Genomic DNA, 13,119 nt, shown 5'->3' with positions numbered 1-13,119 from the left:
GCACAGAGACGGACGGTTCAAAGTCTTGTTATTTAAAAAAATTGTCTTTTTATTTCTTTTGAAAGAAAGAATGCATTAAGTTTAATGTGTTACGTGTTCTCTACTTGTTTGTTAAGGAAGCTATAATTGCCTTTTCACTGGCTCTATGATTTTTTTTCAGGCTGGTACTTTATTGTACACTGAATCAAACTTAATGTGTTAAATTAATTTGACCTACTTTATTCATGTTTATATTTGTAAACTATTAATAATAAACAGCAGCAACATAAAAGCTTGAGAGACAGATTTAAATACATGGAAGCACAGCGCAAGTAATTTAATTAGCTGCACACAACCTGTGTGTAATTACCATCTGATTCACTAACGCATCAAGTAATTAAGCAATTAGTAACTCCGTCCACCTTCGAGGTGCAAACTTCAAGTGAAGGAGACATTGAAATTCCATGGTCCAGCAAGTTAAGAGATGAAGTTAAAAAACTTAGAGATGCTAAAATTATTCATTTCTAAGGCCACTTTAGATCTAACTGAGACAGTATTTGCTTTAAAATATATCTATAGAACGTTTTGAACGGTTATATAGCAGAAAAAACCTCTTCAAAAAGAAAGCGATGAAAATAGATAAAACGATGTGCAATATAAATATGCTATTGCCATAGTGCATTAGTCGATTTAAAGTTTAATGAACTCACAACCTCAATAAAGAGAGTTTATTATTAATACCGGAAAAAAAACCTCTTCAATATGCCTTAAATAGGTTGAAATAACATCACACTCAAAAGTAAGAACATGCGCACACAAAGTACTCGGTACTCGTGCCTTATACAACGTAAACCTGTAACAATGGTACTTATGTATCATTACACAAATGGCCTGCTTTCCCCGAGGGTCTTTTCAGATATTTAAGTGTTTTTGTTCTTTTCTGCTTAACTTTGCAACTCCATGTGTCTCTGAAAGAGAGATAAAGAGAGAGACTACAACTGTATGAACACTTCAATCTTCTGCACAGCTTCTCACAAAAGTATTGAGAATTAGTTATTACCTAATGGTTGTAACAGATGCAATGTACTAGTGTGTGTGTGTGTGTGTGTGTGTGAGTGTGTGTGTAAGCAAAGCATAAGCAAGATCCTTTGTCAGATTATATTGATTCCTTTTCCCTTCACATAATGTTCTCATTTGAACAGTAACTTTGCCAAGGTTTTGTGTGTGTTTATTTGATCCGACAGCCCTTAGGAGATATGCACCCGCTCCTGACTTTGCATGCATCAGCAGATGCTGTGCCTCCACTTGACACAGTCAGCTATACCCAGGTAGCATGACCTCTTCAGACATCTTTTAACTCCCTCACGGCAACATCAACAGAAAGCTTGTTCTCAGTTGAACTCTTTTTCCTTCAATTATCCCTTGCAAGTCTCCTTCAGCCCTTCTGATAGTAGCCTGCTGAATTTGTGCTGGGATAATCAACAACTCAGTTATTTTTAGAACATATGATGTGCTGATTCCATTTAATTACTCAGCATCCTATACTAAAATTAAAACTCCAGTGGGCGTTAATCACCATCATAGTTGGTGCTGCTACATCCTCATCCTAATGGGTTTCTGAAGACTGCAGAGTGTGTCCTGTGCAGGGCAATTTGGCGTGATGGCGACAAACACAAGCATGCACCTTTCTCCCCTACAATCCAGACACACTCCGGTGCTTTCACGCACCTCCTCTGCCCACCACACGAGGAGCTAAAAATAGATGACAGTACGATGAAAAGGGTTGGAAGAGGAGAATAGGATGAGGGAGGCACTCAAAGATAACACCACGCTCATCAAAAGGTGAAAGGAGTAGGGTGCAGGAAAGAAAGACAAATAATATTGCAAGAACAAATCAGCAAGAAGAAAGGGGAGTTGTGAGAAGGGGGAAGAGGCAAGAGCGTGATGTACTGTCACCTGCACAACTTATTCCCGTTAACACCCACCATCCACCACCACCCAGCCGGTGGCTCATAAGCCTGATAATTCTGTTCTGTTTTTATATAATCTAGTGCAGTGGCAGTTCAAAACATGCCTGCTCAGAAAGGGCTGAATGCTTGGCCTTTGGTGCTGCTGCTCGCAGCTTTCTCAATGTCACGCTCGTACAAACCACTTCACACTTGACTTGCTTCCTTTTGGTCAAACATTTAAGTTGCGGCTTCTAAAAGGTCAGATATAACTGTAAAATACCCTCTGGTTCACAGGAAATAACACCAGGGGCAGACTTTACCTTTAGGCAAGGTAGGAAACTGTCTTGGGCCCCAAATAAAAGGGCCCCTAGATTACTTACATAAGGCCTCCAAAGCACAAGCAAATATGCAATTCAACTGTATAATATGTTTACTACTCAGAGGGAAACATTTGAATACATTTAGCGGACAGCGAAAAGTTACTGGTTATGTTGAAGAAAATATAATGCTTTATTATTCATGAAACCTTCTCACATAATATCCGAAATTAAAAGCTACACCTTTAACAGACATTAAGTACATTGTGCTATTAATATTTTAATAATGTACCACTGCCAATACCAACATTCCCAGTGAGAAAAAAGGTGAAAAGTAAAGTGAGACAGTCTTTGCCTGGAGCACCCCAAATCACGGCGTCCACCCCTGAAAAACACGCCCTAGTGTCTTTTACTCGCAGTCAGAAACTTTGGCGAGTTAATTTTCAAAAAGCTGCATTAGTGGCTTGCTCTGACATAACCACTGCGGTTGTAAAGTAGAGCACAGACTGAATTAGTGGAGGTATTTTGCTGGCGGTAACATTACTTGTGTTATAAGTTAGTATCAAAACTTTAACTTAGGATATACAGTCTCACAAACAAGTCAAGGCTCACTCACGGTCACACTGAAATACACTGCATTGAGTCCGCAGAGTCCTCAAGCTCCGCCCCCTCTGCTGAACAGACCCTAACGGACCCAGTTTCCTTGCTGTCTAGTTAGATACAAAAATACTGTGCCAACTTTTGTATCTGCAGGATAGAAGAAAAACAAAAATAACTGGTCAACTGATGTCCTATCTGAGGTTTTCAATCAACTTAGAATTGCCTTGTAGGAATATAAATGAATATAATTCCTAAAACCTGGACTATTAATACACTATAATTAATATTTGAGACCAAAACATGTTTCTGTTTGTAGTTGCTATGGTGAGCTTAGAGCGAGTACACAAATACCAACATCGGGCGATGGTGGTATGAGTTGTTACACAGTCACAACATTAATATAATATGATACACAAGATTCCAGCCTGTTCCCGATCCAATGCAAAACAATATTCTTTCTTCTGGCATTAACTGTGTGAAGTGTGAAACTGGCTTCAAAGTAGGATACTTCATTTCAGCTGAAGTCAGACCAGTAATACACACCTAAACCTACGGGACAGAGAGACGGGCCGGCACACCGTCACACGGAAAAATAAAAAGAGCAGACACGGGAGAGGAGCGGGAAAGAGGCAAGAAGACAGTGTGACAAAAAAAAATACAAATGAGCAGACAGGGAGAGAGAGACAAGTAGACACACAAGTTGACAGGCGCACAAACAGGTCCAGGTAGAAGTCAGAGAGAGTCAGCCGTACGGAAATACAAACGATTATAAAGACGGACAGATAGACAGAGGGGGAGGCATACAGGTCATTATGTGGGTCAGACAGAGACAGGCGGGCAGACAGATAAATATGAGCGCTTGTTTTTGCTCTCCCCAGTAGGCTGGTGCAGCAGGTCTGTGTTTATCTGATCACATCGTGTCTACACTACACATATCCATTGTGTATGCTCAAATAGACACCGGAGGAGACATTTCTAACATTTGGCCTGTCTCCTGCAGGTAAATATAATGCAGTAACACAATAGTGGGACACACCACAATTAACCACACACACACACACACACACACACACACACACACACACACACGCTAACTAGAACCTCAAAAATCCCTAGAGCATCGAATCAACAGCTCTCTGACACTGTCATGCAACTGTGTCAGAGTAAACTAGAAAACCAGTGTGTTTTGTTAAGGCGGTCAATATTGTACCCTTCTTAAAGTAAACAGTAGTAAATGTGCCTACACTGTGCATGACCACATACAGTATCTCAGCAAAATGTTTCCTCACTATCAGGCCTCTACTGGACCACGACAACATGATACTGATTAGGATTATGAACTGAAGTAGGTCATCTCCACCGACTTAACTTCTTGATCCACTTGTGCTTTGTTTCTTTTACTGTACTCTTAATATTGACATGCATGTTAAAAACACACACTCCTTTGGCTTCTACCTTTTAACCTTTGCCACCATCCCTCTCACAACGTTGTCAATGTGTTAACAGCCCACGATGCAAAAAAGGTTTGGAACAGTGTTTTCACAGGATAACGCTATGCACGCTACAATAGCCACAGCTCAATATTATATAAAATATTATCACCAAACCGCTTATAACATGAAAGAAAAATGACATTCATACACTGTCTATTGTTTTGATAGTCAAGCAACACTTAACTCGTAAAATAACAAAGTGTTGCCTGCCGTTATGTCACATTGTCTTTCTTGACCAATTATTGGTTTGACAGATTTAGTACGAGACTCGCTTCTACTCACTATGAACTTCAAAATGTAGTCTGGTACTTCTGGTATTTCGCAGCAGGAACCCTCATCTGGGGAAATGAATTAGGGCTCCATTGTGAAATAATAGGTTACACGTCCATCAATGTCCTGTATTCAGATATGTGGATGAACATGAAGTTCAGACGGGGGTTGGGTACAAAAGAGGGCACTAGCTAGGACATGGTGTGCATACAGTGCAATACAGCACAAAGAGATACACACAGGCACGGGCCGAATACAGAATGCACACAAAACCAATTAGGAGCTGGCACATGAGTATAGCCTGTAACAGTACACATTTTAAAATAGGAGCTGAAAAGGGAAGGAAGGAATTTCGTACATGAGAAGATGTGTTTTAATTAGTTCCATTAAAAATACCAACATCAAAGTGAATTAAATTATTTCCTAATTTGCACATATAATCTTCAGAGTATTGTTATGGAATACATTTAAATACTCTAAATACTCTAGAACTATTCTATTAGCAATGACTTATGTGTCTTAGTTCTGGTTCAATTTCTGTTGGTTTTTTAAAACAGTATAACTTACTTTGTGCACACCTCGTTGTGTTGAATAAGATGCATCATCTTTCTGTCCTTTCCCAGTCGTGCTCAAAGGAGACTAAATAAAACACGCAAATCATCATTCAGACTGAGATAAAGCTGCACAGATTCTCCACTTTTCTGGGTGCGTTGTTTGGCTGACGTACAAACCTGGAACACTTCAGTGCTCCTGTAATTAATTCCTTTCCAACTGTTAGTCCAACGACTATCAAGTACTAATATAGTGGCAATGTGATGCATTGTTGTTGTTGTCATGGATTGTTGAGTGAATGTTGAGATTCCATTCATGTTAACAGAAAACTACACGGCTCCTCTGTTATTCACAAGCCAGAGATGTAAGGCAAAATAGGAAAAGAGCAAAAGAAAAAAGTGAGGGTGGAGGGAGAGCAGAGCAGAGGGGAAGAAAGGGCAAGACCAACATCTTGTCACCACCTGAGACCCAACTTGCTGCCTGGGGATGTTGCCTTTACATAAGAACGGCGGGCAGAGCTGCAGCCGAGAAAAAATGACACAGACTAGCACACTGTTCTCAGCGCTAAGCAACTCCAGCAGTGCTAAGTCACTTTCTTTCGATTCTAACATACATGGCTGCAAGAACAGACCTACACATGCACGCCATCATTCTCCAATAAACTGAAAACCTAGAGGTTACATACATACATACATACATACATACATAGGTCTGTAGAAAAGAGGCACATACAAAGGCAAAAAATACCCAAGTTGCGATGAGAAAGCTATTGTTTAAAATTACCTTTTTCTGTTTACTATTGCAGCTAAAAAAACAAACAAAGCCAATCTCATGAAATAGGATTCCTTACTTTTTTTAGTTACAAATACATTTTGTTTCTCCATCTAAGGAATTGATGCGTTATAAGAAGTCATGGATTATTAGTTTTAACAGATCCATTAACACACAACAAATGTGTTCTTGAAGAAAAGTGCAGAGACCTTTCACTTGCATAACACCCAAAGTAATCATCTGGCATGACCTACGGGGCGGCAGTGGTTAGCGTCACAAGTTTGAAGCACATGAGAAAGAAACTCATGAAACATGGCCATCAGTGGCCCCTGGAGTGTGCTTTCAAACAACTGTTGCCAAGGACAATAACAGTAACACATGTGCTCTGGCCAGCACAAAACAAAAGACAAACAAGAAACTAAATCAGTTTGAAATGAATGTGTTTCAGTTAAAGAGATCAAATTAAAACCAAGTGTAAGAACCACATAAACAAAACTGTTCCAGCGAAAAAGAATCTCTTTCGGTGGCTTCAGCTTCGACAAAGATTTAGAAATCGTAGGTGAGGTGAAGTGCGCAGCTTGCGGATGCATCCTAAAATGAAGGGGAGCTTGTGTATGAGTTCTCCTTGTTGTAGGACATCTTGCACCACCAACATTTGGGGATCGCGGGACTTTAATTTGCCCTGAACATCTTAACAAAGACAATACGTTTGTGCAGGCTTACCTTTGTAATGAGAGTGCGGTACTCTTCTACCTGGTGGTCATTGTTATGGCAGCCTGCCAGGAGCTGCCACACCTCCCCACGGAGAGCCTCGGGAATGCCACTGCGCACCAAAGCTGGCAGCTGCCTGGGACGCACTGATAAGTTCATATGCCTGAGAAAGGAGAGGAGAGGGGCAGTCACCCATGACAGTTCATCAAAGACATACGTTTCATGTCACCAGTTCTTGTATCTGCAATCCTTTTTGGGCACACCGGCATACAATATCTACCGAAAACATTGTTTCCATTGGCTCCATTGTCTCAAAGGACCATGATCATCTCTAGAGATAGGAGTTAAGTCTTTCAAAAGATCACTTACCACAAAGGATACAATTAATCAATTAATCTAATCAGAACATAAAACATATGCTAGTTTTGTACAGCATCCATGTAATTCTCAACTTTAAAACTCCACTTCTTTCTCTGGCATTGGTACATTAGTTTTGATTTATTTCTCCCCATGCATATTTTTTGCAGAAAGGGAAAACAATAGACAATAGAAGACAATAAGCCAGTGAAAATTTAAGCAAACAGCACACAGAGGCACATTGTAATGCTTTCCTTCCTTCCTCATCTTCACATTTAAATGTTGAAGCTGTTGGCAAAACATTCCATCTCAGAGGGATTTACACCATGTGCACTATTAAAGGTATCTTCCAGCCCACTGGTGAGTGACAGAAAAATAATTAGAGAGAAAGGGAGGGTGAACTTGGAGGCACAGCTGTATCTACCTAACAACTATTGCCTGACTGGAGCCGACAGAAAAACCTTGAATCCCTAAAGGGTCTCTCACTTTTCCCCCCCTTTCTTCATACACCTCTCTATATTTTATGAATTTGTTTGGTTTATGTGTTCCCCAGTGTCAGGTTATGCAAGACATGGCATTTTCTATTAAGACAAAAGCATACTGTGTACATTTCTGTGCACATGAATGTGTGTGAATGTGACGTAAGTAATGCCAGGTCTGGTCCTTAGGGGTCTAAGATTTAAAAGGGCTTTCTATGATGTGCCTCCTTTTGCTCCCTGAGCGTTGCATCCCACAATGACACACATTCCCTCCCACACACACACACACACACACACACACACACACACACACACACACACACATAATCACCAATCGCTCGCACAAAGCCCAGTATTATGACAGGCCAGTCTCATGATTCCTTTCTTTACTGAGGCATTTTATTATCAGATAAATACCTCCAACACAATGAATGTTTTAATGGTCATGTCCCCATTTTGTATTGTCAAAAAACATTAACCCGAATAGCAGGTAGTAAAGAAAAAAGCAGATAAACGGTTAAATAAATATTCTGTATATGTATTGTACAAATGTAACCATTTCAATTATTTTATTCTCCTGAAAAAGATACATGAGTACGGAGGGGGAAGAGAGAGAGAGAGAGAGAGAGAGAGAGAGAGGTGTGTGTGTGTGTGTATGTTTAACTAACAGCTAATTAAAGTCCGAGCAGTTTCAATTCAGTTAATCACAAGCTTTTGATTAAAAACAAATGCAGTAATGAAAGAGGGAAGCCATCTTAATAAGCTGCTTATGAAGAACTCCTGCTGCTATTTCTTTCACATGCAGTACATCCGCTAAACCCCAGACACAAATATGAGTTATTTGTGTGCATGTGTGTGCATGTGTACGCACAATCATTGCAACAGCAATAGAAGAGGAAGGACACATTTACCAAGGGAGCAAAGCCTTACCACTTGGTTAACAAGTCCCCCCAGGTCTCCAGGATCTTCTCTGCACACTCCTTGGAAACATCACCTGACCCGCTGAGTAACGGCTCATCGTTATCTGGACACAGGTGTACAAACGCATTGAGATCCATTGTTGTTTATTTCCTTCTTACATGTTTAGATTTAACTACTCCAAATTATATACAATTCATTATATATATATATATATATATATATTTTTGATCCCAAGATGGTGCCCATTGGACATGATAATATAGAACTTAAACTGCTGCTGTCTAAATAATAAATGTATTATAATTCAATAAACAACATGCATATCTAGATGTGGAAGTGTCTGATCTGAAAAAAATATTAGGTCTTCTATTTGAACTATTTTTGGCATCTGCTAAAAAATGTTGCTATCGTAATGTACTCTGGTATCAAACTATTCACAACAAGAAGCGAGGAGCAACCAATGGACATGCAGTCCAAAGAGTGAGATCAAAGTGTGCCAAAGGGCCAACAGACCAAAGACTAAAAAACAATACAAAAGGTTCCTCAATTAAACTCTCCAATTGCTACCTCCCCACAGTCACACAAAAAGACCAAACACACACACACACCACTGCTGGCAAAGCATTCTAGGTTGATAGAGTACATACAGTTCTGTAACATAGTGTACGATCTCCCACGGTATTTTATTCTATTTATATTTCTTGATCAACAACACAGGGTTATTATTATTATGTTTTGGAGGTGCAAGCTTTTTAATGAAGTCAGCCCTGACCAAGGAGACCACACTGGTTCAGCATTGCACTGTAACACGTGTATATGATCTTGCCAGTTAAGTGTCTGCTTTGAGGTTGTTTGTGTCTGACGTGATCAAGTACAACAAGTGGTTAAAAACAGTAGTCAGTTTCCCTCAGTGGTTCTATGTGGACATTTGTGATGGAATCTTTTCATATCACATTTGCAGAAATTATACCAGGAATATATCAGGAATTAGATTTTTAATAACCTGTTTGCTATCCTTCTGTATGGTGTGCCGTTAATAAAATAAGAATATAATCAAGAGGTGACTAAACAACAATCCTATTACCTTCCTCTTCATCATCCTCAGGTGGTGAAGGGACCGTGGTACCAGTCCCGGTGGGCATTATGCCGGGACTAGCTGTGGTCTTCCATTTCTCTCTCTCGGTCTCACTTTCCAGACTCACCACCTCATAAAGTGTGTCAGAGGCAGGACTCTTTCGCTCCTTACGCTCCATCTGAAATTAGAAAATCTCAGTGTATTAACAAACTGGTTTTGTTGCATCATTGTAGGTCACAGCTGATATGTGGTGCAATTCACAGAGACAACCACTTAAAATTATATAAAAACAGATGGACATGCGTGTCATGACTTGACATACCTGTCGTAGTTTAAGGTAGAAGGTCTCGATGTAGTTGCGCTTGCTGAAGGGCCAGAACAGCCTGTCATTTGGGGAGCAGACTCTGACCCTCGTCTCCAGCAGAAAGCGGACCGGCTCCTCCACCTCTGTGATCACCAGGTCCACTGCTGTCGTCATGTACATGAATTTGTCTAGAAACCAAGAAAAGGGCTAAAATGTTGTCCCCAGTGAGTGATTCCCTTTCATTCGCCATCTATAACAAATGCATATTTAAACCAAACCCTTTAACTGTGGGATTTAGGAGAACACTGGAGTTATATTGGTGGTTTGTAATGTACGGTATACGGCCCAAGGTTGGAACAAAGGCCGTTCCTGGGTCATTTTGTTTGTATGATACATTTTCCAGCTATATTTATAGAGTGATCTCTTCAAATATTGTAATTCCTGCTTTATATGCAACACTCTTTCTCACAGAAATGACAATTATTAGTACAGTTTCCATGCCTAATACTGTAAGTGTAGCTATAATTGAACAGTAAATTGCTCCTTCACAGCTTGATTTGAGGATTTGAGGAACCGGAGCAAAGGGAATTTCACGCTTGGAAATGTGTCATAAATCAGTGTGAAAATGTGTGTGAATAAACAAACAACTAACTGACGAAATATTAGTTACCTTTGGGTGTTTCCTCATTCACAGGCTGGAACTGAGGCGTGTTTGGGTTCCAACTTCCTGTGATGATGTAAGACTTCCCGTCAGAACTCTTTCCCATTGACTCCTGAAGGGGCACAAGTTGGAGGAAGTTAGCAAACACACTCAAACACTCAGTCAAACACTCAGTCAAACACTCAGTCAAACACTCAGTCAAACACTCAGTCAAACACTCAGTCACACACACACACACACACACACACACACACACACACACACACACACACACACACACACACACACACACACACACACACACACACACACACACACACACACACACACACACACACACACACACACACACACACACACACACACACACACACACACACACACACACACACACACACACACACACACACACACACACACACACACACACACACACACACACACACACACACACACACACACACACACACACACACACACACACACACACACACACACACACACACACACACACACACACACACACACACACACACACACACACACACACACACACACACACACACACACACACACACACACACACACACACACACACACACACACACACACACACACACACACACACACACACACACACACACACACACACACACGAAAACAGTCACCCACCAGATCTAGCAGGTGCATGTCGCTGTTCTTCACATTTTTCCCCGGGCTGAGCAGGAGACCGAAACACCTGGAAAGGAGACACACATGAAAGCACACAACACACACAAACAAATGAACATGCACAAGAGAGAGAAAAGTGAGATGAATAGGATTATATTAAAAAAAAAGAAAAGAAAAAAGAAGGAAGGAACAGAGTAAGAGCGGGAAGTAGAACTATAAATCTCCCGATGAGTAAAACCAGTTGGTAACCATCACAAGTTACCGCAAATAGCTTCCTGGACTGATCCTCTAACACAGACCAGAACATGGAGAATATTAAACACAGCCCTTCAGTCCTCAAATTCTCAGTGTTCAACAAAGAATAACACACCACCCTGAAAATTGAAGCCTGCAAAAAAAGGTGATGGAATATTTACCTTTCAACAGATTTATCAAACCACGGAAAATAAGGGGGCCTCAGAGAAAGACTCACATCAATCACCATCTTAATACTGTGCCGGAACACTGACGCAGGCCAACACGCGGATGTAAAGATGTTCACCGGTGTGTGTTTATCAATTACAGCTGAGTGATTCCTTTCTTATGAATGTCTGGTCGTGTTTTAAGCCGACACATCTCAACTAAAGCAAATGGAGGACAGTCTGACAGATACATGACAGATTCTCTTCTTTTCATTTCGGAAAACGCCAGACTGACAGAAATGAAGTGATATGCTCCATTCCCTTTGTTTTTTACATTAATCTAAATTCATTGTGCATACGTTAGTCATGTTTAGGGATACATACGTTGTCTAGGTTGATGCATTTCAGAATAAATCTTCTGAAAGTAGTACTGTCTCCATACCAGATGGTTCTCTTGGTTAATGAGAAGAAACCAAAAAAAGAGCAATGAACAAAAGGATGCAAGTGGGTTTTACGAACACTTCTTTACTCAGTTTTCAGTGTTTCCCATCTCACTTAAAGAAGTGTCATCACTGGAGCAAAACCAGTGCCTCTGAGGATGCTACTCTGAACCTATTCACAAGGTGTATTGTGTGTGTGCATGAGAGTATATGTGGTTTGTGTTGGTGCTTTATTTTACCTCTCAATAGCCAGTTCCTTATTGGAGGTCTGCTGGACATAAATAACAATTTTCTTGTCCATTCCTGCACGCAGCTTGAAGCTCTGCTTGTCCTTGTCTTTTGCTACAGCGCTGCATATGCGAAAAAAAGACATAGTATCCACATTTTTAACAGATCATCAATAGAAAAAAAAAAAAGAGACAAAAACATACAGTGATAAGTTTGAAAGTGACACAGTGAGGCAAATTTACTATCATACATTCAGACCTTATTTTAGAAAAGAACCCTATGAAATTAAAGATGTTCAAGTAATATTTGACCACAGGCTTACATGTTGTTTAGTTCGGGACTAGGAAGGAAAGCAATAATCCAGCATTTTTCTAATGTTATACAAACTAACACATGCAATGAACTGTATTACTAGTTTATCAATCAGCCAGTCTGACAGAAATTGAAGACCATGGCTCATATTCCAAATATACCTATTTTTCATAATAAAAGTGTGCATGAGAGCCATTTTCAAACATGCTTTGGCGCTGGTTCTTTTCCTGCTCTGCTTTTGTGGCTGGAAAAGAACCAGGATTGAGACAGGAAGAGTAATCAACATTCTCCAAACCTTCGCAGAAATACATTCCTGAGGAAACACTGAAGAAACCCTTAAGTACAACATTTCTGAACATTAATCAATTTGAAATATATTGTAAACATTTGGAACCTGCGATGATTTCAGACAGTGCTCAAATCACTGTGGACTTAGTGTACCCAAATCCGTTTTATATATAACTATATTATCATAGTTTGGAACGAGATCATCTGACTGCAGATAAACAGGCTTGTTTGCAGCCTTTTGAAGGACCAATGATTTAAATATATTACTATAGAAATGTACATGTACAGTGTCTATAGATCATTTATTTCATTTTTGTATTTCCACATGGAAATGATGCT

At 40.1% G+C, this 13,119-nt stretch overlaps 1 protein-coding gene across 3 annotated transcripts in view; it reads right to left on the bottom strand.

Annotated features, from left to right (window-relative positions):
• LOC117740787 (rab GTPase-activating protein 1) overlaps positions 1 to 13,119 on the bottom strand; it is a 62,113-nt gene that overhangs the window by 30,480 nt on the left and 18,514 nt on the right. For all 3 annotated transcript variants that reach the window (XM_034547344.1, XM_034547343.1, XM_034547345.1), the window contains 7 exons: positions 12,192 to 12,302; positions 11,112 to 11,178; positions 10,449 to 10,551; positions 9,797 to 9,966; positions 9,484 to 9,652; positions 8,409 to 8,502; positions 6,655 to 6,805 (listed from right to left, as the gene is read on the bottom strand). In XM_034547344.1, the coding sequence (XP_034403235.1) occupies positions 6,655 to 6,805; positions 8,409 to 8,502; positions 9,484 to 9,652; positions 9,797 to 9,966; positions 10,449 to 10,551; positions 11,112 to 11,178; positions 12,192 to 12,302 (865 nt within the window). The remainder of the gene's footprint in view (positions 1 to 6,654; positions 6,806 to 8,408; positions 8,503 to 9,483; positions 9,653 to 9,796; positions 9,967 to 10,448; positions 10,552 to 11,111; positions 11,179 to 12,191; positions 12,303 to 13,119) is intronic.

This window comes from Cyclopterus lumpus, chromosome 12 (assembly GCF_009769545.1).
Source record: "Cyclopterus lumpus isolate fCycLum1 chromosome 12, fCycLum1.pri, whole genome shotgun sequence".
Taxonomy (NCBI): domain Eukaryota; kingdom Metazoa; phylum Chordata; class Actinopteri; order Perciformes; family Cyclopteridae; genus Cyclopterus; species Cyclopterus lumpus.
Note: the sequence above shows the minus strand (reverse complement) of the source record. Positions and strands in the feature narration are given on the sequence as shown.